General features: G+C 37.2%; 1 protein-coding gene across 7 annotated transcripts in view; it reads left to right on the top strand.

Annotated features, from left to right (window-relative positions):
- ACSL4 (acyl-CoA synthetase long chain family member 4) overlaps positions 1–27691 on the top strand; it is a 74289-nt gene extending 46598 nt beyond the window's left edge. For all 7 annotated transcript variants that reach the window (XM_032619286.1, XM_032619285.1, XM_032619290.1 and 4 more), the window contains 8 exons: positions 342–413; positions 6589–6728; positions 7518–7690; positions 10034–10108; positions 14195–14386; positions 15963–16077; positions 19129–19286; positions 24831–27691. In XM_032619286.1, coding sequence (XP_032475177.1) covers positions 342–413; positions 6589–6728; positions 7518–7690; positions 10034–10108; positions 14195–14386; positions 15963–16077; positions 19129–19286; positions 24831–24988 — 1083 coding nt within the window. In that variant the 3' untranslated portion in view covers positions 24989–27691. The remainder of the gene's footprint in view (positions 1–341; positions 414–6588; positions 6729–7517; positions 7691–10033; positions 10109–14194; positions 14387–15962; positions 16078–19128; positions 19287–24830) is intronic.
- The last annotated feature ends 218 nt before the right edge of the window (positions 27692–27909 follow it).

Genomic DNA, 27909 nt, shown 5'->3' with positions numbered 1-27909 from the left:
CATGGACACATATACACTACCCAATGTAAAATAGATAGCTAGTGGGAAGCAGCCGCATAGCACAGGGAGATCAGCTCGGTGCTTTGTGATCACCTAGAGGAGTGGGATCGGGAGGGTGGGAGGGAGGGAGACGCAAGAGGGAAGAGATGGGGATATATATGTATATGTATATCTGATTCACTTTGTTATAAAGCAGAAACTAACACACCATTGTAAAGCAATTATACTCCAATAAAGATGTTTTAAAAAATGTCCATGTTTGCTCTTGTTAATACTTGAATTATAACCTTTTCTGCTGAAAGTTTCTTTCCTTGATCCTATTTACTTTTTCTTTACTCTAGTCTAGCAAAATTAAAAAGGGAAGCAAAGGAGACTGTACTGTACTGAAGCCTTCACTCATGGCAGCTGTCCCGGTGAGTACAGAATGTATGTTATTCACTGCCTACCCTTGGACTTGTAAAAAAGTAACACTCTTAGGTATTTTTCTACATTTTAAAATAATTTTACTTTGGGGAAATTATGGCCAAACGTGTCCCTTAAAATCTTAGCTAAGCACTGGGAAAAGATGAAATGGCAAACTTCTGAAGTGTATGCCTGTTAGGGTTTGCCAATTCTTGAAAATTAAGCGATGAAACTGACCTAGCTCAAATTACCTAGTCTGGGAATTGGTCATAATATTTTAAAGGTAGAATGCACTCTAAAGATCATTTTGTTTAATGACTTCATTCAAAAGTGAGGCAACCTAGGCCATCCTAGAGAACTGGGGCAGTGTACCCAAGGTTGCAGAGCTGATTCATGGCAGAGCTGATTCTAGAATCCAAGCCTCCTGACCCTTATGGTGGCTAAGAAAGAGTAAGGAAACTGTCATTTGAGAGAACTCCCAGAGAAAAAAGTTGAATTCTAGATATTCAAAATCCTTATGTGAAATATCGCCTTTTATAAAAATAAGATGTTACATTTTATAGCCTTATAATGATAAATTATGAGATATTTAACACAGTGTTTCTAACTTGTATAATCAAATATATTCTAGCGCTTTAGGCTTCTGAAACTCCAGTGGGAGTATCACCACTGCTTGTATCATGATCAGACTTTACATCTTATCCCAGTATCTTTCAAAGAATTGTTTTTGCACACGGAAAGCCTGCGATTACACAATGAAGTGTTCAGGTTTTTCTAAGAATTACAGATGGAAGATAATTTTTTCTTAGCTTCTAATTACGAAATTACCAAATAACGAAAGAATTAGAACAGATCAGTGTAGCCTTTGCTTTTTTATTTCCAGGTGCCATAGAATTCAGCAAGTTGACAAACTAAAAGGAGAGGCTTCTGATTAAAAGCATAATACAATGGTGATAATAGGTACCATAGTACTTAAGTATGTTCTAGACACTGTGCCAAAGTGCTTTAGATGGATCATCTCACTCAATCCCCCCTAAGACTCTGCTAGGTGGGTCCTGTTGTCCCCATTTTATAAAGAAAAAAAAAAACTTGCCAAAAGTCACAGAGCCCATAGGTGGTCATTAAAGCTTGAACTCTTAGCAGTCTGATCGCAGAGACTTCTTAACCACTATGGCTGTCTATTTAGGATTGTGTTTTGTTTTGGGAAGCAATGTGTTGGATTTATTACCCAGGAGTTCCTAGGAAACAGTATCAGAGAACATAATTAGGGAGCGGGAAGGGCTAAGTGCTGTGGATGAATTACCAGGAGGACTTGCTTGCCTTCTGATTTCTGGTGGGGTGTAGCCACTTGTTGGCGCTCATGAAAGTTCAGAGGGCAGGGAGAGAGGTCTGCATACTTACTGCCTTTGCCTCTCCCTGCTGGGCTGCGATTTTTGGCACTTGTTGCCAGGTGCTCATTGGACAGTCTCTTTCCTGTTGGCTCTAACCAGGTCTTTCCCATGGTTACCATCCTCTACCAGGGTCCAGTAATACTTCTCTCCTCTTATTTCTTCAGACCTAGGAATAGTAAATGGCCTCCTGTGTTGCTAGTCCATTGATGCTTCACCAAGCCTTATTGGCTCCCTTAGCTCCTCCCACTCGTCTGTAAATAGGCCTTTAAAAAATCTTATTATTGACAATTGTTTTTGATAGATTCTATCTTCTGAGTTTGTTTCTTTCCTGAGTCAGAATAAAAGATCCATTTAGTATTGTGATGGTCACATATTCACGGTGTGAGAATTCAGACTAAATCGCTGCTGATAAGCAGTGACTCCACCGAACGTCATGCAATGTTAGGTTGAGGTAAAGGGTGACTGAATGTGCTAACAATAAACCCTGCCAACTTGCTGCAGCTGTGTTGTGTTCCTTACTCATTAAGCCCTTTCTGTGCCTGTGATTGGTATATAGTATGGGAAGGAGCGCTGGAAGTGGTTCTCACACATCTGTCTCACTCCCATATGCTCTCTTCCACCCAACATACTTTCTTTAAAAAAATGACATACACATGATTTATTGGTAGGGTACACATGGTACAATTTATTTATTTCCTTTCGGGGTGATTTTTAAAATTGAAGTATAGTTGATGTATAATATTACATTAGTTCCGGGTGTTCTACATGATTTGACATTTGCATACCATACACTTTTCTTTTAACATCTTTATTGGAGTATAATTGCTTCGCGATGTTGTGTTAGTTTCTCCTGTATAACAAAGTGAATCAGCTATACATATACATATATCTCCACATCCCCTCCCTCTTGCATCTCCCTCCCACGCTCCCTATCCCACCCCTCTAGGTGGTCACAAAGCACCGAGCTGATCTCCTTGTGCTATGCGGCTGCTTCCCACTAGCTATCTATTTTCCATTTGGTAGTGTATATATGTCCATGCCACTCTCTCACTTTGTCCCAGCCTACCCTTCTCCCTCCCCGTGTCCTCAAGTCCATTCTCTATGTCTGAGTCTTTATTCCTGTCCTGCCCCTAGGTTCTTCATGACCACTTTTTTGTTTATTTTTTGGATTCCATGTATATGTGTTAGCATACGGTGTTTGTTTTTCTCTTTCTGACTTGCTTCACTCCATATGACAGACTCTAGGTCCATCCACCTCGCTACAAATAACTCAATTTCGTTTCTTTTTATGGCTGAGTGATATTCCATTGTATATACGTACCAAATCTTCTTTATCTGTTCATCTGTCGATGGACACTTAGGTTGCTACTGTCCTGGTTACTGTAAATAGTGCTGCAATGAACACTGTGGTACATGGCTCTTTTTGAATTATGGTTTTCTCAGGGTATGTGCCCAATAGTGGGATTGCTGGGTCGTATGGTAGTTCTATTTTTAAAGGAACCTCCATACTGTTCTCCATAGTGGCTGTATCAATTTACATTCCCGCCAACAGTGCAAGAGGGTTCCCTTTCTCCAGACCCTCTCTAGCATTGATTGTTTGTAGATTTTTTGATGGTGGTCATTCTGACCAATGTGAGGTGATGCCTCATTGTAGTTTTGATTTGCATTTCTCTAATGGTTAGTGATGTTGAGCATCCTTTCATGTGTTTGTTGGCAATCTGTATATCTTCTCTGGAGGAATATCTACTTAGGTCCCTGCCCGTTTTTGGATTGGGTTGTTTGTTTTTTTGATATTGAGCTGCATGAGCTGCTTATATATTTTGCAGATTAATCCTTTGTCAGTTGCTTCATCTGCAAATACTTTCTCCCATTCTGAGGGTTGTCTTTTGGTCTTGTTTCTGGTTTCTTTTGCTGTGCAAGAGCTTTGAAGTTTCATTAGGTCCCATTTGTTTATTTTTGTTTTTATTTCCATTTCTCTAGGAGGTGGGTCAAGAAGGATCTTGCCTACATTTAGGTCTTGAATCCATTTTGAGCTTATTTTTGTGTATGGTGTTAGGGAGTGTTCTGATTTCATTCTTTTACATGTAGCTGTCCAGTTTTCCCAGCACCACTTATTGAAGAGGCTGTCTTTTATCCATTGTACAGTCTTGCCTCCTTTATCAAAAATAAGGTGACCATACGTGCGTGGGTTTATCTCTGGGCTTTCTATCTGTTCCATTGATCTATATTTCTGTTTTTGTGCCAGTACCATACTGTCTTGATTACTGTAGCTTTGTAGTATAGCCTGAAGTCTGGGAGCCTGATTCCTCCAGCTCTGTTTTTCTTTCTCAAGATTGCTTTGGGTATTCAGGGTCTTTTGTGTTTCCATACAAATTGTGAAATTTTTTGTTCTAGTTCTGTGAAAAATGCCATTGGTAGTTTGATAGGAATTGCATTCAATCTGTAGATTGCTTTGGGTAGTATAGTCATTTTCACAATGTTGATTCTTCCAATCCAAGAATATGGTGTATCTCTCCATCTGTTTCTATCATTTTTAATTTCTTTCATCAGTGTCTTACAGTTTTCTGCATACAGGTCTTTTGTCTCCTTAGGGAGGTTTATTCCTAGGTATTTTATTCTTTTTGTTGCAGTGGTAAATGGGAGTGTTCCCTTAATTTTTCTTTCAGATTTTTCATCCTTCGTGTATAGGAATGCAAGAGATTTCTGTGCATTAATTTTGTATCCTGCTACTTTACCAAATTCGTTGATTAGCTCTAGTAGTTTTCTGGTAGCATGTTTAGGATTCTCTATGTAGTATAGTATCGTGTCATCTGCAAACAGTGACAGCTTTACTTCTTTTCTGATTTGGATTCCTTTTATTTCCTTTTCTTCTCTGATTACTGTGGCTAAAACTTCCAAAACTATGTTGAATAATAGTGATGAGAGTGGACAACCTTGTCTTGTTCCTGATCATAGAGGAAATGGTTTCAGGTTTTCACCATTGAGAAGGATGTTGGCTGTGGGTTTGTGATATATAGCCTTTATTATGTTGAGGTAAGTTCCCTCTATGCCTACTTTCTGGAGGTTTTTTTTATCATAAATGGGTGCTGAATTTTGTCGAAAGCTTTCTCTGCATCTATTGAGTTGATCATATGGTTTTTCTTCTTCAATTTGTTAATATGGTACATCACATCGATTGATTTGTGTATATTGAATGAAGAATCCTTGCATTCCTGGGATAAACCCCTCTTGATCAGGTGTATGATCCTTTTAACGTGCTGTTGGATTCTGTTTGCTAGTATTTTGTTGAGGAGTTTTGCGTCTATGTTCATCAGTGATATTGGCCTGTAGGTTTCTTTCTTTGTGACATCCTTGTCTGGTTTCCATACACTTTTTAAAGCAGGATAGTTATAGGATGTTGAAGTCCTTTTAGGGAACTTCTGGGATTTCTCAGTCACAGATATAAACAAAGATTTCAGTTAGCCAGCAGTGATACCTTTTGTGGAAATGTAGAAAACAACACTGTACCATGCACCACCCCCCGCAGCTTTATTGACATATAATTGACACGTAGCATTGTGTCAGCTTAAGGTGTACAGTGTGATGATTTGATATACATATATATTGTGGAATGATTACCACAGTAATGTTAATCAACACATTTACCACCTCACATAGTTACTATTTGTGTGTTTATGATGAGAACAGTTAAGATCTATTGTTTTACCAACTTTCAGGTATATGATACAGTCTTGTTAAGTGTAGTCACCATGCTGTACATTAGATCTCTAGACTTACTCACCTGGAAGTTTGTACCCTTTGACCAACATCTCCCCATTTCCCCCACCCCCTAGACCTGGCCAACCACCAATTTACTCTCTCTTGCCTATGAATTCATCTTTTTTAGGTTTCGCATGTGAGTGAGATCATGTAGTATTTGTCTTTTTCTGTCTGACTTATTTCACTTAGCATAATGCAAGGGCTGGTTCTGCTGTCCTCATTTGCGAATGACTCTGTTCTAATATTGAAAGAGCCATCCATAGAGTTATTCATTGTAGCACAACTGAATTTACATTAATTGCTATTTTAAATATTTAAAACTAGGTATTTATAAATAGGTGTGTTTTATGCAATAACTCTTGTTAATTTGTGCTAAGTAATGCCAAGAAAACATCATTTAGTGATAGTTGGGGCTTTTATTGGTTTGTTTGGTGTTTTTTTGTTTTCTGTTTTGCATGTATTAGCTTGGGAGTCAGTATATCCCAAACCTAGTCCTACGTCTAATTTTCCAAGGAGCTGTGAACAAGAATCCTATTTTTGTTGTTGTTGTTGTTATCTTAGCTTCTATTAAAATGGAATAGAAATGCCTAAATTATAGGGACATAAGAATTTTAAGAAACTGTAAAACTCTCTGCCAGGCTGTAAGAGTCACAAGGTAGTAGTAAGAAAAACATCAGGATTAGATTCAACATAGTTGGATGTTTTAGTGCTATTTGAGAGTAAGTGAATATATTTGAAGAAAAGAATTTTTTAAAAAATTATCTTTATGTGATAGGTGAATGAACTGTTTATTCTCCAGTCAATTTTTAAAAAATTTTAGATAAACTTAGTGTGTCGAACTGAAGAAACCCCTATACTTGTCCTTAGTGTTTTTGAAATAGTGAACAAGTTAGTGAAATTAATCCCACGATATAATAAATATTTCCATTCTACTAAAACTTTTACCTAAGGTATTGTAAATAAGGTGTTTTCAACTAAGACTGTCTCAGTGTTGGTGTAGTTCTTTTGTTTATTTAATATGTTGCTTGCCTTTTAGGAAATCATGGATAGAATTTATAAGAATGTTATGAGCAAAGTCCAAGAGATGAATTATATCCAGAAAACTCTGTTCAAGATAGGGTATGATTACAAATTGGAACAGATCAAAAAGGGATATGATGCACCGCTTTGCAATCTGTAAGTATATCTCATAGACTCTGTAGTTTGAGCCTTTAAATCTTTTCGTGTTTTTACATCGGGAAGATGAGTAAGTAAATGACAAGTTAATTTAGTTTGAGCATCACCACCATGATCATAACGTTGAATTTCTCTTTTATTCACTTCTAAGCCTCATTGCTTATATAGCAAGCAGAGAACCTTGAACTCTGATCTTGGCAAATTAACAAATTTTAATAATTGAGTATATATTTAAGAGCTAATTATAATATTTGGTCTCATGAAGAAAAACTAGAGTAGACTTTTGTGTCAAGACAATTGAGTTTAAAAAATGCCATTTCTAACTCAAAAAAATGATTTTCAAGGTTTATTTGGCGTGAAGGTTTCTGATTTATTGTATTCATAAAATAGCATATTAAGTGTCTGAATATAACGGTTATTTTAAATGTGGTGCTGGGGAGTTGAGATGGGGAAACATTTTTCACTGGAAAGGAAATAAGATAGATGACTAAATGTTCCAAAGGTAACTTTACATTTTTTCCTTTGACGTCATCCTTTTCTTTCATTTACTGTGTGTCAAAGTAGTTTCCTGACACCATACCTTTTTCTTTTTGCCTTTTTAAGAGTTCTTCTGGCATTTTTTTCAGTGTGTTACTAGTTGTTGCTTTGTTCACCTCTCATTATCACAATGGTCCTGAAATATAGGTGTTCAACCCAAGTTGAGAAATCTTTTCCAGAGCCTATAAATTAGTGTGTCACCAAGAATAATCTGTGCATATATTAAAATCATTTATCACCCCTTTTATCAAGGATACTATTTAAAAAGGTGAAGGCTCTGCTAGGAGGGAATGTCCGTATGATGCTGTCTGGTGGAGCACCCCTGTCTCCGCAGACACAACGATTCATGAATGTCTGCTTCTGCTGCCCGGTTGGTCAGGGTTATGGACTGACAGAATCGTGTGGTGCTGGCACAGTTACTGAAGGTAAGCATTTTTAATGGGGCAAATAATTATGTTAATTTCTACTGGTAAGGCCAATTTGCATTGCCTTTGGGAACCATGGTAACTTTATACCTCTTAAGTAATAATCAGATTCAATGAAAATCTACATATTTTAGTTTTAGAAACTTGTAGTTGAGTCATGTGTACCCTTTATTTTTAAGCCTCGTAAATACTTATGACACATTGTCAGTCCTGAAAGTTCTGTCACCCTGGTCTTGTAATCTTCTTTCTCTAAATGATCACTTCCTCGGAGAACTGCACTCTTGGAATAAGGTATCACTTTTGTGTTCCCTCTCGAATCTATATTCCTGCCCTGACTTCTTGTTTGCTTTCTGTTGTTTTCAACAGCCTATAGCAGGGTTTCTCAACTTCAGCACTGCTGAAATTTTGAACCAGATAATTCTTTATTGTTGGGAGCTCTCCTGCACATTGTAGGATGTTTAGCCCCTAGATAGCTGCCAGATAATATGACAGTGAATTATATCTTGAGATGTTACCAAATATCCCTTAAGGGGCAAATCACCCTAGGTTGTGAAACAATGCGGTATAGTAATCGTTTTACTATCTCACTTTCACTTTAAACTTACGTCCAAAGTCAATGCCATTCTCCAAAACCATCTTTCCATTGCCGAATTGTTTTGACAGTGTTACTACCATCCTCAAAATCATTCAGGGCATTAGCTTTGAAGTCATCTGATTGTTTATTTTTAATATCTTTAACTTTCACCAGATCTTCCCACTTTTTCATGGGATTGCTCCCTCCACTGCCTGCCACCTTTGGCATCTAACCTTTTATTACTTCACACTGCCCTGTGGTAACAGCCTTTCAGCTGCTGTGTCTGCCTCTATTACATTGCTTCTGATTCATCCTCTGTTCTTCTGTTAGACACATCCACCTCAAACACTACTTCATACCTGGTGAACGTAGCTTTCAAGACGTCTCTCACCTGGCACCATTGTACCTCTTCATCATTATGTGCCACCTGTGTACACACCAGGATTCTTGTTTCCAAATAAGCCAATCTTCTTACTCTCTCTTGTATTTTCTGTTCCCTTCTCTTTTACATTTTTTTTTTTTTTTTTTTTTGCTGTGCGCGGGCCTCTCACTGCTGTGGCCTCTCCCGCTGCGGAGCACAGGCTCCGGACGCACAAGCCCAGCGGCCATGGCCCACGGGCCCAGCCGCTCCGCGGCACATGGGATCCTCCCGGACCGGGGCACGAACCCGCGTCCCCTGCATCAGCAGGCGGACTCCCAACCACTGCGCCACCAGGGAAGCCCTGTTCCCTTCTCTTGCAATGCCCTTTTTGCTATCTGGTCGCAGCCATCTTCTCATGTGCAACTCTTCAGTTAAGTGTTTCCCAGACATTTCATCTTACATTGATCTTTCTAGTCTCCAAGGTGCTATTGTTCTCACCATCAGTACCATGCAGTTTAGTATTTAAAAGTGCTCTAATTATTTCACGTGCTTTTCTCTCCAGGTAGTTTGTTCGTAAGCTCATTGAGGGCAGGGTCTCCTTACCTTTAATGTGTTTTCCTCACAATGTTTAATATAACGCTAGGTACATAATAGGTTGTCCATAAATACTTGATTACTGCGAGCAATAATCACAAACTACAAAAGGATAATATCATCATCATCATCACGTTGGATGATAGCCGCTGACATTTATTGAACACTTTGTTTTTTGCCAAGAAGTGTTAAGCACGTCTACGAATCATCTCATTTAACCCTCACAGCATATCCCTATATGAAATGGGTTCTGTTATTATCCCCTTTTATATAGATGAGGAAATGGAGGTTTAGAGAAGTTAAGTAACTTGTCCAATTTATACATCCAATCAGTGAGTTGTAGAGGAGGACTTCCAATCAAAATCTGTCTTACCAGAATCCTACGTAGATAATGGTGGAGCCAGCTCTCCTCCCTTAACAGATTTTTATACTTAATTATCTGAAATGTAGCCATGAGAAGCCAAAATGGTGTACCAACATTGAAATCAATTACACTGTTAAAATGAAGCTGAAGGGACTTCCCTGGCGGTCCAGTGGGTAAGACTCCATGCTTCCACTGCAGGGGGCACGGGTTCGATCCCTGGTCGGGGAACTAAGATCCCACACATTGTGCGGTGTGGCCAAAAATAAATAAATTTTTAAAAATGAAGCTGAATTATTGAAAAATGGTCACGCTTTGCATTCCTCTCGCTATGGCCTCTTCTTTTGTCATCTTTCAGAATCTGGCTCCAACTTTAATATTCCTGTAATCACATTAGTGGGAGTCTGAAATGTGTTTCACTAATTAATATCTTTGTTGCTCTTTCCCTTATAGTTACTGACTATACTACTGGCAGAGTTGGAGCCCCTCTTATTTGCTGTGAAATTAAGCTAAAAGACTGGCAGGAAGGTAAGCATTTTATGACAAGCTCTAGTGTTTCTAGATATGCTAAAACCTACCGCGAGCCTCTAGACTTCCATTTTTAAAAAGCATTAGGTTGTCTGCGGTAGCAAGCGAGTCTTTGCTGTTGCTTGTTCCCTGTGCTTTCTTTTTCTTCAGTAACATTGTTAGGTTCCCAAGAGGAAAGGGAAATCTCTAGAATCTAGGCATGATGATTCTGAACTTGGGAATACTCGATGGTAAAGAGGAAAAAATTCTTAGTGGGGCATTCCCTGGATTTGGAGAAGGATGTATATCCTATCTTTTGAAGCTAGATTTTGCTAGTGAGTAGGTTTGGGCTGGGAAATGAAACCCCATATTTTCAGGGGATAGAGTGACTAATCACACACACACATACCCCCCAACTTCTTAGAGCTTGACCCCAGCAAACATTTTTTTTTAAAGAGAGTTAACTTTTATTAAATATCTTATAGGTTCCAGGCAAAGGACCAGACACTTGATGTGAATTGTTTCATTAACTTCATCAGCTGTTTGTAGTGAGATAGGCATATACAAATAAACCCATAGACTGACAAACAAGTAAATTAAGAATTACTTAACACACAGCACATTCAATGGCCAAGGAAATTGAAATTCAGAGACATTAATTGCACAGCTAGTAAGTGGCAGACCGTGAATCACACCTAGAACTGTTTGGCACTAAAACTGATGCACTTTCTACCATACTTTGCTGTCTCCTAAGTCACATCCCTGGTTTGGCTCAATCAAACTTTTGGTAAACAGTGAATCAGCATATGATTTTGCAGTGGAGAACAAGCTCTTGGCAAGATCTCATATCAGAAAAGATACCAAGGAGAGAATTATTTTGAAGACATTTTCCTGGACCTGACTCCTGGTACATCCTGAAGTTTAGTAAGGCAAAAACAGTTCCACTGGATTACTCGAGGCAAATGGGAACCTTGTGGAGGAAAATAAAAAGAATGGATTGGGTCTGAACAAGGAGTAAGAAAATCTAAAACTTAATCCAGGTTTTGCATTTAATTCACCAGTGCACCTTAAACTCACTTATTTGCTATTCCAAACAACTAAGTGAAAGGAGGAAGTTAACAAACAGCATTATGTAAACAATATTAAGTAATTTTTTACTGGCTTTTCAAAAACTACCTTCTTTACTCCCTGTCTTATCTATATGGCCTTATAACCTCACAGAGAATGTAGCAATGGGGACAGATTTTCACAGAACCTGGCATATAGAAGAGTGGTTCCTACTCTTTCACATGCATGAGAATCATCTAGAAAGCTGATAAAACACAGATTCCTGGACCCTACCTCCAGAAAGACTCATTCAGTAGATCTGAGGAGACCTGATAATTTGTATTTCTTTTTTTGTTTTCGCTTGGTCACTGTGCATGTTATTCAGTTCACATACAGACAGCAAGATCCATGTATTGCTTAGAATAGAACCATTTAACCTTGAAGTATTTTGGAATTTTCCAGCTTTTTTTTTTTTTCGCACACACACACACTGTATTTTATTTTTACAAGAGATGAATAAACTGGCACCAAGCATTGTAAATGGATGACCACAACAAAAGCAACGATGATTGCAATTACGAAACACACTCATACTACGTCATAATATTGACATTCAGTCCAGTAATCCTCCACTGTAACCGCTCCTTTACTTTGCAGTGAAAATTGCTTTGTATATTTCTTGCCTCTGAGTCCTTGTGGGACTTTTTTTCATTCAAAAAGAAAGTCACAAAAATTATAATCATCCTCATTAGTTCACTCAGTCCCATGTAATTAATTTTTTTTATCTTACTCTTTGTTAGCACTTTTATGAGTTCATCAGTTTTCCATTAGAGTTCTGAAAATGCTTATCCATTCAGTTCAGCAGTATAGTCAGTTACCAGAAACCTGTACCTGTCAGAGTCTTTTCCATGAATTCCTTGAAGATGAAACCCTTTTATAGGAACATATTTGCAAAAGCATCAGAGTACACCCAGAACTGTCTGTAAATGACAAAAGACTTAAAAATGACCACGGTTAAAGATTTGATGAAAGTTCATAATAATGCAATTGACAAGGAAATTTAGTTATTTCCGAGATATACATTTTAAAGTAATAACTAGAATTATGACTTATAACATTATACCAGAACATAGAAGGTTTTTAGAAATTTCATGTAATGTCTGAAACATTTATATTAACATATTCCCATACAAATAACCCAAAGAAAGTTTAGTATTAGTTGTTGTTTTTGTTTGTTTTTTTATACTGCAGGTTCTTATTAGTCATCAATTTTATACACATCAGTGTATACATGTCAATCCCAATTGCCCCCAGGAAACATCTTTATAGTTGATAATCAATTGTCCAGCTATTTGTATAGTTTAATTTTTATAAGTAACTGCAGAAGGCGAGCCACTTAGAGGAAACCTGTGCTTTACAGACACTGGTGATAATCTGCAAAAGTAAAGCAGTCTTCCTATGATGAAATTGTGAAAAATATTAAACATATTCATTAACTGCAAAATAATTAATAGCCTAGCCATGCCAGATAAAGGAAGAGTAATTAAAAAGCTTAAGATTTTCTTTTATTTTTTTAAATTTATTTATTCATTTTTGGCTGCTTTGGGTCTTTGTTGCTGCGCACGGGCTTTCTCTAGTTGGAACGAGCGGGGGCAACCCTTCATTGAGGTGCACGGGCGTCTCATTGTGGTGGCTTCTCTTGTTGCGAAGCACAGACTCTAGGCGCAAGGGCTTCAGAAGTTGTGGCACGCAGGCTCAGTAGTTGTGGCTCGCAGGCTCCAGAGTGCAGGCTCAGTAGCTGTGGTGCACGGGTTTAGTTGCTCTGCAGCATGTGGGATCTTCCCAGAGCAGGGATCAAACCTGTCACCCCTGCGTTGGCAGGGTGGATTCTTAACCACTGAGCCACCAGGGAAGTCCCTCTTTAATTTTTCAATTTGGTATACTTGACATACAACATTCTGTAAATTTAAGGTGTACAACATGTTAATTTGATACATTTACATGTTGTAATATGATCGCTGCCATAGCGATATTTAGCATCTCTATTACATTACATAATTGCCTTTTTAGTGGGTGGGATAGTTAAGTTTTAGTCTCTAAACAAGTCTGATGAATATAGTACAATATTGTTGTCTGTAAAGAGCCATAGACTGAACCTTTAAAGGACCAGTTACCTTGTAGGACACATCCCTTAGGTTGTTTGAACCCAAGAAAATGAATGAGCTTTGTCTGACATAAATTTGAAGTTTCAAAAAGTGTTTCTCCTATGTGACTTTTTATTATGTGCATTACCGTGGTGCTCTATGAGCAAACAGCCGTTCCTTTTTAAATACCACACTGAAAGGCCAAATTTATTCCCAAGCGTTTTACATCTTGGGAATAAGTCCTCCTTTCTCCCATGGTAATGCCTTTCCAATTTTAGAATGAAAATCTTTAAAAATATAGGGAGTGTGTGTCTATGTATATTGGGCACCAGCATCAATATTGCTTTACTAAATGGGTTATTTATTAAGCAGTGGAATCAGAGAAACAAGGTATATTGTAAAACTTGGTAAGGAGAATTCTGCCTTTAATTTTTATTTTTCTAATTTTTCTGGTACTGGGCTTTAATGTCAGTTTTGGAGAGTGGGTCCATATTTGGAGTTTTCCTTGCTATGAAAGAACCTTTGCTTTATATAATGAGTTTAATGTTTTGTGTACAGTGGGTTTTGTCATACTGAAATATTGAATAGTTTTAAATTTATAACTACCTATGCTCTTTGATTAAAACCTTAGAATATATCTGAAACACATTTGATATCAACATATTAATAATTTACTTCTAAAAACTTCACGTGTTACCCTTCTTGGGGGTGATTTTATCTTAACAGAACTCTGTGAACCCTAAGCTTGAATGATGTTCTAAGTATGAAATTTTGATCCTGGGAAATATTAACTAATATGCTCCCGTAAAGTGAAGTAAAATTTGATCAGCAGAAAAATAGTAGCAAAGGATCTTTAAGAATTAATACAAGTAAATTTGTTTTAGAACAATAACTGATTTGCTTTTATGACTTCCAGGTGGTTATACAGTTCACGACAAACCAAACCCCAGAGGTGAAATTGTAATTGGTGGACAGAATATCTCCATGGGATATTTTAAAAATGAAGAGAAAACAGCTGAGGATTATTCTGTGGACGAAAATGGCCAAAGGTGGTTTTGCACTGGTGATATTGGAGAATTCCATCCCGATGGGTGTTTACAGATTATTGGTCAGTGTATTCTCTTTTTGTGCTTTTCTTCAGTTTTTGCAACTTCCACATATATGAAAGGTAATATTGGTCAGGTCATTAATAGGGTTGATGATTCCATTGGTTTAAACTTTAGAAGAGTTATTTAACTTTGGTCTGTGCTTCTCCATCTGTGAAATAGGGACAACAGTACTGACCTGGTAGGGGTTTTGTTAGGATTAAATGAGTTGTTACATGTAAAATGTTTAGAGCAGGGCAGTGCCTGCACCTTACTGAGTGGTAGCAGAAGCAGCATTGGGGTAGGGAGGGTGGGCAGGAAAAGAGCAGTTGGCAGTGAGAAAACAAAAATTGCTCAGAAGAGGCTTTCTTTGTTTGTTTCTTTGTTTTGTTTTCTTTTGGTCAACTGTTGATACGTTCGGTTCCGTATAACCATCTACTGTAACATACCCTATTCTAGGCCTTCCTCACCATTTACCTCCCCACCCAAGAAGCATTGTGGACATGTTATTTTCCCTAGTGGCCATTTATATGACTCTAACTAGCCTGGACTCTTAGAAAAATATAATATCAGTCCTCAACATGAATCGGTTCTTCTGAGAATGTCAGTTGGCTTGGCACTGCCCTTATTGAGCCTACTGAAATAGACTAAGTTCAAAGCTACTCCAGAATAGCCCTTACACTATTCATTTTAATCAGGTAAAAGTTAAAAATTTGACTAGCCGATAAGGACCACTCTGTTGGGTCCCATTCAGATCCTTTTCAAGCCATAAAATTTCCCCAGTCATTATCTCTAGTGGTCCGTTTAAGTCTGTCTCTGGACCCATATGTGACCTGAATATAGTTAGAGATTTCCTGGGAAAATTGGTTCTTCACCTAGAAGTTTGATCTGCCAGGGGAATTCCCAGGAAACACGGCTCAGTCTAGAACCAGTAACTCCCCCACCTACACCATCACCGCCTTTTTCCCCTTGATCCTTAATTGTGCTGGAATCAAAGGCTGGCTCTGGTGGCATGTGTGCTGGGTTCCCAGCCTATGGGTAGGCAAGTCAGCACTCACACGAAGGATGTAAGGCAACCTGATGATGTGCCATCCTATGCCAGCATGTTATTAGTGCACTGTCATTTTAACAAGATAATGACAAATCTGGAAAATGGAGAATTAACATTTATTGACTGTTCTGTATGTCAGACATTGTGCTACATGCCAGTATGAGGTAGGCATCATTATCCCTGATAAAATTTGAGGGTTGGAGCGGTCAAATGACATGTCTAGGATCACATAGCTAGTAATGGGCAGAGCTACCATTCAAATCTAATGCCCCAAAGTCTTTGTTCCTTCTATTAAATTCATGATAATATTAAACATTATAGTAAGATATTAAAGCTTTTGGTGTAGGATATAACATTTTAGCCAGTACTTCTTTAACTAGGCATTTTCTTTTTAACTGATGTGTTTGGGCAAACATTAGATATAACAAGATTTTAAAAGAAATATCTTTATAAATAAAGATTAAGGTGATGAGACTGAAAGAAAATCAGAATTGGACATACCTTAATCAATGTACTATGGATAACATAACATGCTTCATGACTTACAGATCGTAAGAAAGATCTGGTGAAGTTACAAGCAGGGGAATATGTATCTCTTGGGAAAGTAGAAGCTGCACTGAAGAACTGTCCACTTATTGACAACATCTGTGCTTTTGCCAAAAGGTAATTTTAAAGTTGCATTTGTGTTTCATATACTTACAGTAAAAGGATAATTGGGGAAAGATTGATATAATCATAAGGGAAACATCCAACTTTCAGAGTTGGGGAATGTTAGAAATCTATGAAAGTTCTTGAATTCAACAGCTTAAAGGTCATTTGAGATAATCCAGGCATTTTAACTGTTTACTGGACCACCTACTGTGTCTTGCTAAATACTTAGCTATGCCACAACAGTTATTTCATTTAACATCCATAACAACTGAAATTTAGCATAGGTAATTTTCCCAAGAGGGTAACACAGCTAGTACAAGTTTTCTAAATAAAAAAACCTGAGAGATTGAACCATTTTCTTTCTTTATGTGTTAATATGGTTTATTTTTCTGGGCTTTATTACTCCCTTTAAAAAATTTAATTATAAAAAACACAAAACCTAAATTTACCATCTTAACCATCCTAAGTGTACCATTCACTAGGGTTAAGTATATTCACACTGTTGTACAACCAATCTCCAGAACTTTTCAGCTTGCAAAAATGAAACTCAGTATCCATTAAACCACTCCCCATTTCCCCTCCCCCCACCTAGCCCCTGGCCGCCACCATTCTACTTTCTGTTTCTGTGAATTTGACTCCTCTAGCTACCTTGAATAAATAGAATCATACAGTGTTTGTCTTTTTGTGACTGGCTTATTTCACTTAGCAGAATGCTCCCCAGGATTCATCTACATTGTAGTATGTGTCAGAATTTCCTTCCTTTTTAAGGCTGAATAATATTCCATTGTATGTACAGACCACATTTTGTTTAGTCATTCATCCATCAATGGACAACTTGGGTTGCTTCTACCTCTTGACTATTGTGAATGATACTGCTATGAACATGGATATTCAAATATTTCTTGAAGATCCTGCTTTCAATTCTTTTGGGTATATACCCAGATGTGGGATTGCTGGATCATATGGTAGTTCTATTTTTATTTTCGGAGGAACTGCCATACTCTTTCCATTATGGCAGCACTATTTTTTTTTCCTTCCCATCAACAGTGTACAAGGGTTTTAATTTCTCCACATCCTCAGTAACATTTGTTTCTACTTTTTAAATTTTTTTTATAATAGTCACGGTAATGAGTTTGAGGGGATATCTTGCCCCTAAGGATTAGTGATGTTTGAGCATCTTTCCATCTGCTTGTTTGGCTGTTTGTATATCACCTCTGGAGAAATGTCTAATCAAGTCCTTTGCTTGTTAAAATTTTTTTCCCTCTTATTTTTGATTATACAATACAGTGTTATCAGCTGTAATCACCATGTTACACATTAGATCATCAGACCCTATTCATCTTATAGCTAAAAGTTTGTACCCTTTTATCAGCCTCCACCCCCAGCCCCTAGCAACCACTTTTCTACTCTCTGTTTCTATGAATTTGACTTTTTTTTTTTTAAGATTCCACATTTAAGCAATACCATGCAGTTTTTGTCTTCCTCTGTCTGGTTTGTTACACTTAGCATGATGCCCTCCAGCTCCATCAATTTTATCGCAAATAGCAGAATCTCTTTCTCATGGCTCAGTAATATTCCACTGAACGTATACACCACATCTTCCTTATCCATTCATTTGTTGATGGACACTTGGTTGTTTCTATATCTTGGCTGTTATGGACTAATGCAGCAATGAACATGGACCAGATATCTCCTTGATATCCTGTTTTCATTTCCTTTGGATTTATACCAAGAAGTTGGATTGCTGGATCATATGGTAGTTCCATTTTTAATTTTTTGAGGAGTCTCCATACTGTTTTCCATAGTGCCTGTACCACTTTGCCTTCCCACCAACAGTGCACAAGGGTTCCCTTCCCTTTTCTTCACATCCTCACCAAAACCTGTTATTTCTTGGCTTTTTGATAATAGCCACTTTAACAGGTATGAGGTGATATCTTGTTGTGGTTTTGATTTGCATTTCCCTGATAACTGGTAATATTGAGCACCTTTCCATGTACCCGTTGGCCATCTGTATGTCTTCTTTGGAGAAACGTCTATTCAGTTCCCCTGTCCATATTTTAATTGATTTTTTTTTTTTTTTTTTTTTGCTATTGAGTAGTATGCGCTCTTTATGTGTTTTGGATATTAACCCCTTATCATATATGATTTTCAAATACTTTCTCCTATTTTGTAGGTTGCCTTTTCATTTTGTTGATGGTTTCCTTTGCTGTGCAGAAGCTTTTTAGTTTTATATACTCCCACTTGTTTATTTTTGATTTTGTTGCCTTTGCTTTTGGTGTCAAATTCAATAAGTCATTGCCACGACCTATGTCAAAAGAGCTTCCCCCTATGTTTCCTTGTAGGAGTTTTATGGTTTCAGGTCTTTGCCCATTTTTAATGGGGTTATTTTGTTGTTGTTTTTGTTGTTGAGTTGTAGGAATTCTTTATACATTCTAGATATAAACCCCTTATCAGACATATGATTTGCAAATATTTTTATCCAGTTCCATAGATTGCCTTTTTACACTCTGTTGTGACCTTTGATACACAGAACATTTTTTATTTTTGTTGTACTCTTCATCTATTTTTTCTTTTGTTTCCTGTGCTTTTTGGTGTCATATCTAAGAAAGCATTGCCAAATCCAATGTCATGAATCTTTTCCCCTGTGTTTTCTTCTAGGCATTTTATAATTTTAGCTCTTATAGATTTAGGTCTTTGATCTATTCTGAGTTAATTTTTGTATGTGCTATAAGGTAAGGGTCCAACTTAATTCCTTTGTATATGGATATCCAGTTCTTTTAATACCACTTGTTGAAGAGACCGTCCCCACTGAGCGGTCGTGGAACCATTGTTGAAGATCATTTAACTATATGTGCAAGGGTTTATTCTGGACTCTCTGTATCATTGGGCTATCTATGTGTCTGTCGTTATGACAGTACTATGGGCTTTATTACTTCTTAATGAAGCTGTAACAAATAAGAGAAAAATATATTCAGAATTATGTGTACTATTTCTTTGCATAATTTATGAATAATTGTTATTAATGTTCTAATTTCTAGTTTGTTTTATTTTCTAATTTTTTAGTGACCAGTCCTATGTGATAAGTTTTGTGGTTCCTAATCAGCAAAGGTTGACGCTTTTGGCACAACAGAAAGGGGTGGAAGGCACTTGGGTTGATATCTGCAATGACCCTGCCATGGAAGCTGAAATACTGAAAGAGATTAGAGAAGCTGCAAATACCAGTAAGTAAGAAGTGGCTTATCTGTTGATGTCCCTAAAAGTTATTTAATGAGGTCCTGTGCATTAGACTCTTCAAGATGTCTATTTGGTTTGTTTTAAATTTTTATTGGCGTATAGTCGATTTACTATGTTGTGTTTTACAAAACCTGCCTCCTAAATATACATAATGAATTTCCACGTTGGAAGGATCTTTAAATGTTATATGGTAGAATAACCTAACTAGTTCTTTGTTGCATGTCACGGCATCCCTGCTAGGTGGTCATCTAGTCTGTGTTTGGAATGGTCCATCTTCGTTCTGATAGTTCATACTAATGTGCCCTGGTGTGAATCTTTTATCATTTATCATTGCATATACTTACTTGGTGTGGGCCCTTTCAATCTAGAGATCTCTGCCCTATGGTTCTGGGAAATCTCCATTTACCTTTTGTTGTTTGTCTGCTTTTCTTTCATTGCTTTTCCCCTCTGAGTTTTGTGTTCATGTTTTTATCTGGGACTACTTTTATATGGTTGTTGACCTTCTACTTTCATCCCCTAATTTTATTATCTTTTTTTTTCTTTTGTAATCTATCTTGCCTTTTATTATTATTTTTTTTTTTTTGCGCTGGGGGTGGGAGGATTGCAATTTATTTATTTATTTATTTTACATCTTTATTGGAGTATAATTGCTTTACAATGGTGTGTTAGTTTCTTCTGTATAACAGAGTGAATCAGCTATACATATACATATATCCCCATGTCTCCTCCCTCTTGCGTCTCCCTCCCACCCTCCCTATCCCACCCTTCTAGGTGGTCACAGAGCACCAAGCTGATCTCCCTGTGCTATGCGGCTGCTTCCCACTAGCTATCTACCTTACGTTTGGTAGTGTACATATGTCCATGCCACTCTCTCACTTCATCCCAGCTTACCCTTCCCCCTCCCCATGTCCTCAAGTCCATTCTCTAGTAGGTCTGCGTCTTTATTCCTGTCCTGCCCCTAGGTTCTTCGTGACCATTTTTTTTTTAGATCCCATGTATATGTATTAGCATTCAGTGTTTGTTTTTCTCTTTCTGACTTACTTCACACTGTATGACAGACTCTAGGTCCAGCCACCTCACTACAAATAACTCAATTTCTTTTCTTTTTATGGCTGAGTAATATTCCACTGTATATATGTGCCACATCTTCTTTATATCTTGTCCTTTTTGTTTTATATTCTGGCAGATCCCTCAGCTTTATCATTGCCTCAGTCTGTCGAGCTTCCAACTTCCAATATCAGAATTTCAATTTTCAAGAGTTCTTTCCTGCTTTCTTAGTGTCCTTTTAATAGCGTCCTGTTGCTCTTTCATGGGTGCAGTCATCCTCTGAGGATGTTGAAGGGATTCCTTTTATGAAGTTTCCTTCTCCTGTTATTGTTTCTGTTTCCTTCAAGTTCCACTTTCTGCTTGCTTTGGTCGGCCTCGCATATATCTGCTGATCCTTGTCTGTCCATTCATATTTGAGAATGAGGTTCTAAAAAGCTGTTTGGAAAGCTTGCTGGGCTTCACTGAAAAGTTATTCAGATGTTAGTGTCTTGAGTCATTCCACTTCTCCAGAGGAGACTTCTGCAGTCTCTTACCTGGGAGATATTAGCATGACTGCCAATATTCTGGTAGCCCAAAAAAAAGGGCATTGGAAGGGGGCTGGGGCTGGGGTGGGTAGGTCTTCCCCTCACTGAACCTTTAGGTTTTCAGCCTTACTCCCTCCCTCTATTGTAAGTGTCCTGAGTCCAGAGTCTCTTTAGTTCAGTTTTTCCAAAAGGTAAATCTATCTATCTCCAGCCTGGTTGGGGAAGAGCAGGATGAGGGAGAACTATCCTCTGAACAGATGAGGGCCAGCCCTGCTGTTTTCAGCAGGCCTCTCATCTCTGTCTTCTGTCCCTCAGCTTCTGTCTACGGGTTCGGGAGATTGGTTTGCCTCTTGTTGGCGTTCTTCGATGTGGGCAGTTAGCTTTTAGCTCTCTTGGCTCCCAGTCAGTTAACTGCTGGCCTGTTTGCTTTTGGTCTTCTAAGATTTTGTTGGGCCTTCTCACCCAGTGTCCTCTTTCTCTCATTTCTATTTTTCCTTTGTGGTTAATACCTTTTGAATTTAAAAAATTATTTTTAAACTGTTTATTTTCCAGGGGAGCAGAGATAAACTATGTACTCTTCATGTTTAATTGGAAGCGATTAACCTAGTTTTAACCTATTGCTTTCCCTCCTAAAAAATGAAAATGTCATTTTTCTGATTACAGGTACCTGTATTCATTATAAAGTACTGGACAATACAGAAAGTTTAAAGGAGGAAGTAAAAATCACTTGATAGTAGTTACCTTTGGGTGGTGACATTACATTTTGTTATATATACTTAACTTACCAACGTCATCGACTTTCTTCTAAGTCAGTAGATATAGAATTGAATTACCGTTTTTTAAGCTAAATAGTATTCCAGTAAAGGAGTGTCCACTTAAGTCCTTATTGTTAGACTTTTCCCCTCCACTGTAAACAAATAGAATATATATCTTTTACTCTCATTTATTTTCTTATGTAATTATTTTTTTAATATGGATTATCTGAGTCAAGAAAAATGTATATTTTAAAAGCTTTTATCCCTTATGTTGCCAGATAACTCCCTCTTCCCCTCAGAAAAACTGGACTAGTTTATACTCCTGTCAGAGATACATGAGCACACCTGTTTCCCTAACTAGGCTACTATTATTTATTTTTTAAATTAACTACTTGGGTTCCATTTTGGTTAAAAAATATAGTTTGTAACATCTGTTAGCAAGTTGAAGTTGAAAAACTATTTTCCCCAAGAAGAACATTCTTCTAGTTAACTCTGGTCACTGTAAAGTTTTAAATAGCAGTTACCTATTAACATAATCTGCAAAGTAAGTTACTGTATAAGCATAAAGACAGTAGCTTAATTTTTTTCTTAAAGTTGGTTTTGTTAATTATAGTATTATTGACATATCACACTTTTTAATGTTAATATCACCAGGCTTCCAGAATTTTCTTTGATACAAATCCTCATTTTTTTCTTTAAATGTAGTATTTTAAAAAGTATTTCAGGGCTTCCCTGGTGGTGCAGTGGTTGAGAGTCCGCCTGCCGATGCAGGGGACATGGGTTCGTGCCCCGGTCTGGGAAGATCCCACATGCCGCGGAGCGGCTGGGCCCGTGAGCCATGGCCACTGAGCCTGCGTGTCCGGAGCCTGTGCTCCGCAATGGGAGAGGCCACAACAGTGAGTGGCCCGCGTACCACACACAAAAAAGAAAAAAACAAAAGTATTTCAGCCAATAGGCTGTTATTCTTAGTCACTCTCTGAACGTACTAATGGAGCAGAACGTGACTTGAATAATTTGTCATTGAATATTCACCTGTGTAAAAGCAACAGTGGGGAAAGTTTTTCAGGCTGGAAAATGGAATACAATTCTAGGACCTGCTAGGCCTGCATAACTTTCCTGTGCTTGGATTGAGGCGTGAAATCGAACAATTCATGATTTGGATAATGGACACTAATCATGAGCTAAATCTAAATAACTCATAAGCTCGTGAAGATTTATTTTGCTAACCTTTTGCTTCAAATTATAATTTCAGAGACTTAGGCCAAAAGGTTTAAAATAGTTTTGATTGTTTTCAGTTAAATCTGCCTGAAATCATACATCGTTCATAGCAGGCCCCTTCATGTTTTAAATATAAGTGCAAGGTATAGATAGTATCCTAAGAATGCAAAATAATGGTTTTGGGGGGATTTGACAACTATCAGTGGCTAGAAAAATTGACATTTGCTGCCACCTGCAGGTCACATTTCATAATGTCCTAGGTAATTCTGATAAAATGCCACGTGTAAAATTGTTTTTGTTTTTTTCTTCCCCTAATCTTTTTCACTTGTTTGCAATTTATAAATTTATTTAATTTATAGGAAACTGTGTGATTGATTGCCCGTTGCTCTCTATAGCTTGTGGTACTAGCTAATGTTTAGGAGTTTCCAAAACTATGAAACCTCTAATGCAGCATTAAAAAAAAAATGCTTAATTTGCTTGTGCACAATTGAAATAACGTACCTGCTTTGTCCCATTGTTGTCAGTGTTTCTGGAACACGACCTGTGTAAGTAGGTAAAGTAATATGAAATGAAAGGTTTGGGAGCCAGATCAGTATTTGAGAATTGAACTATTCCCTTGAGATCCAAATGTGACCTCATTTCAGGCACCTCTGTATAACTGAGCTATAATCTATCATCAGAGTAGATATGGTTAATTTGAACAAGTTTTATATTCCTTTGTTACCTTTTTAGGCATTACTTTTAGGAAGTTGGTTCTAAGTAATTTGAAACATTACTTTTCACACTCAGCTTTATATTTTTCTCTTATTTTAATGAGAAACTCGCTAATTCACCCAAGCTTTCATAAAGCTCAGACTAGCATTAGAACAAAAACTTCATTGAATTTGAGTTCTTTGTGCTTATCACTGAAACCAAGTTGTTTCTCAGGTTACCTAGGCTGTTTTAAAACATGCAGATGTTTGCTTCTTCGAAATTGCTATTTTAAATAATTGCATATAAAATAAAGCTCATCTGTAGATTAACATTACTGTTAGTAGGCCTTCAGAATTTTAAGGATGACCTTGTATTAATAATAAGTAACTTCATTGAATATAATTTATTGAGTCTAAAATTATTGAGTACTGTATGGATTGCTTCTGTGTCCTTATTTTCACCATTTTCTTACATTTCTTTCAACATGTGTTGTGTTGTGTAACTCAACTCCAATATGTGCTGCATCAATTCTTATATCATTTAAGAGTATGAAACTCGCAACCCCCCCTTTTGATTCTTATTTGAATTAAAATAAAGCTTGCGAAGAACAGTTGTCTAGAGGCTATTTTTCTGTAGAATGAATGAATAAATTTGTATGTTTCTTGAGGGCTCAGTGTAGCCTATGGATGGCAGTGAACAGAACAAAGCCCCTGCTTTCATGGAGCTTACGTTCTAGTAGGTGACATAAATATATAATATATGAGGTGGTGATAAGTATTTTGCAGAAGACATAGCATAAGAGGATACAGAGAGACAAAGGGACTTCTGTTTTGTTAGGAGTGGTCAAGGGAGTCCTCTCTGAGGCGGTGGCATTTGAACAGACACGTGGATGGGGTAGGGAGGTGAGCCATGCAAGTACAGCAGGGAAGGCCATCCCAGGCGGAAGGCGCAACAGATAGAAAGACTCTGAAGAGGAGGGTGTCTACATACATATTAGGGAAAAAAAACTGCATAGTCCAAAACCATTCAACTGAAACAACTGATGTGTACTTTGAGAAATATAAAATGAAATTGTAAGGTGGTGGTATCATTAATTAACTCTAACATACCATTAAGTTTGCCTCATCACCTGCATCATCTAGGTGACTCCTGCAAAATTCATGTTTTATTGTTTCTCTCTCTCCCACTCGACCCCATTTTCCTAACCCTCATCACTCTTCCCCCTTCTTTCCCCTCTCTCTCCCTCTCTTTCCCTCTTTCCCCCTCATTCCTACCCCCCCCTTTCTCATTTCAGTGAAATTGGAGCGATTTGAAACTCCAATCAAGGTTCGCTTAAGCCCAGAGCCCTGGACCCCTGAAACTGGTTTGGTCACTGATGCTTTCAAACTCAAAAGGAAGGAACTGAAGAACCATTACCTCAAAGACATTGAGCGAATGTATGGGGGCAAATAAAATGCTGCTCTCTTACTTACAATTGTGCAGGAGGCGGCCTGGTGGTTTTTCAGTTCTGGAGTTTTCAGCCTTGTTGAGCTGTCTGTTAGAATGTAAAGTGTATCATTCTAAAACCATGGTAATAAAAAAACAAAACCCAAAGTGATTAAAATAGTTGTCGAGTCTACTTTGACTTAGTTTTGCATAGTTCTAGTGAAGCTGAAACTGAAAAGTTATTTCCCTGTAGCTGTGTTATTAATTTTAGAGCAAGATTCCTGTTTTTTAAAAATTAGCCTAAGATATACTTGTTTCATTAAAGAAAAATATTTAATGTTGAACAAAATAAGTTGGAGCTGGAGTAGAATGTAGTTTGAGGAAATTTGCAACTTCCAATGTCTACTGTCTTCCTAGTTCAGAAGATGCTCAAATATTAAGCATGACCAAAAAAAATATATTAACACTACTCAAAGCAGAAGTGCTGCAGGGCTTTAAAATTCTCTTCCAACCATTTGTCTTGAATCATAATATACAGAATCAAGTAATACCTTGGAAACCATTTTAGCATTCATAATCGTTGTGTAGGTTACACAGAATCATTATAACATTGTGAGTAATTACGGTGCCTGAAGCAAGAATAAAACAATATAAACGCACCCAAAACTATCTAGTAATATATTTAAAGGGAAATTCAACTGCTTGTTTGAAACTTGGAGATGTGAAATCAGTAACTGTAATCATCTGAATGACGTAAGAGTAAAAGTACATCTTAAAAAATGCCGAACATTGCGTTTGTTTGTTCAAAATAAGACAAACCAAGAGTTAAAATAATAGAAAGTTAATCAAATTTTAACAGGAAGCATTTTCTCTGTTAGAAAAGGTGATGAAATCATAAGTATTTAGAATTCCAACCCTTGCACAGCACTGAACCTGGGAGAGGATTTCGACTTTGAACTTATCTTTGATAGCAGGGATTGATTTTAAAGTGTATTAAATCACACTTGTAATTTAAGGTCTGTTTGCTGTTGCTGATTTGATTCTTGATCAGTTATTTGTATTACCAAAAGCCTTTCATTTTGCTTTAATTTTAGCAAAAGCGGGTTATGATGAATGACTTCCCTACTATCTTGATTTAATCTCTGAATTATTAATTAACTTGGACGACTTTTAGGAACTTAAAGGGAAGAACACACTGTTACCACTTTTTTTCTGTTTGAGAAGAGTTCAGAAACTGGAAATGCTGGATTTGGGAGAAGGGAAGTTACTCGCTAAGGGACTGATACTTGTGCAGTAACTTGGTATGTGGGCTTCTTTTTGAATCTTTAATTAAAATCTGGGATTATATGTCCCTGATAGGTATTCACACTTGAACCATAGTTACTGTAAAAAAAAACAAAAATTCTTAATACTGTTATTCTTTGCACTTTTTTCTTAGTCATTTTATATATATATATATATATATATATATATATATACACCTATATATATATGCTGCTTACATTGCTTTGTACAGATGTGGGCCACCACTGCAACAAAACACATTCTGTTTGCTCTAGAATATTTATAAAGAAAATATTTAAATGTTATGTATATGGTGGTATAAAGGAAAAATCATCTGGTGTTATTATAAGCAAGAATGTTCAGTGTTCTGCAATGTAAAATTTGAAGCAAGGTCTCCCTGAGTTATGTGTACGTGAGTATTCTCATTCTTCCCAACTTGCCTTCTAAGAGTGAAAAACCATTCTTACCAAGTAGACTACTATTCAGCTTCCACTGTTCTGGCCCACTGTTGATCCTCTAAGGATGGTGTTCTTAGACTTTTTCAGTATGTGAGTCCCCTCCTTTTGGAATGGTGATTTTAAATGTGTGAGTGCATGCGTACTCAGATATTTGAACCCTCACCCGCTCCCATCTCCCAAAAGCTAGAACACTGCCAACTAATCTGTTGTATGGGTCCTTTAGAAACGTGTAATCAACACTTAAGGTTGGGTGCTGCTAATTCTTTGCGAAAATCCAAATATTGTTAACGGACCAGGGAGATGCCACTACCCCCTGATTTTTCCTCAGCAAATATACGTGTTTATGTAAACAGATCTTTCCATATTCATAGTGACTTTTCAAGTATTTGAGCGTAAAGATTTTGATCCTACCTTTTTTATACCTGTTTAAATCGTTCATTGTTATTATTACATGTCAGCCATCAAATATAGTTGTACTTAGAAAATTTCCTGCAATTATGTACATTTTAAGACGAACCCTTGTGACTTTGCTTTAATTACATGAAAGTACCTTGCCTCCTTGATATTTGATATTCGTGTTGATTTTTTTTTTTCTGGAATGGAGGTATAATTGTGTCACTTTTTGGAACTGAGATACACGTGAATGATTCAAAAAGTCAGAAGTTAAGGAGAATAATGTTTCTTTGGTCATAAAGACTGATTAATAATCCTTGCCTATATTTTCCTGCTAGCATGTGACAGATGTTTCTGGAGTAACAAGATGAGAACAGATTAAAGATTGTGTGGTATTTGGGATTCGGAGAGAAATATTTTAATTTTCAAATGTAGTTACAAATTAGAATGTATTCGTATTTCTACTTTCTGTTAAAATGCACGATTGCAGGATTGTTACTTAGGTTTTCACGTTTTCCTTAATGAAAAGCTTCGTTTGTTCTGGTTTTTAAGTTTGCACTCGGATCTTAAGAAATAAATCCACCCACGTTATCAAGCCAGTTTGTGCTTAATTATGCGTCAAGATAAAGTGTGCAAGTTTGAAGAATACTAGCCAAACTTTTAAACACATATTTCAAAAGTCCTCCTCTCTAGGTTTATAGAATCGCATTAAGCAGATAACCTGGGTTGTATAAATCATATCCATTAGTTTGGAGGATTTGAACCCAAAGCTGTTAACTTTCATACAGTTAATAGAGTAGAATCCCTCTGCAG

This window comes from Phocoena sinus, chromosome X, assembly GCF_008692025.1.
Source record: "Phocoena sinus isolate mPhoSin1 chromosome X, mPhoSin1.pri, whole genome shotgun sequence".
NCBI classification, from domain to species: Eukaryota; Metazoa; Chordata; class Mammalia; order Artiodactyla; family Phocoenidae; genus Phocoena; species Phocoena sinus.
The sequence above is the reverse complement of the archived record's forward strand: the minus strand, read 5'-3'. Positions and strand labels throughout refer to the sequence as shown.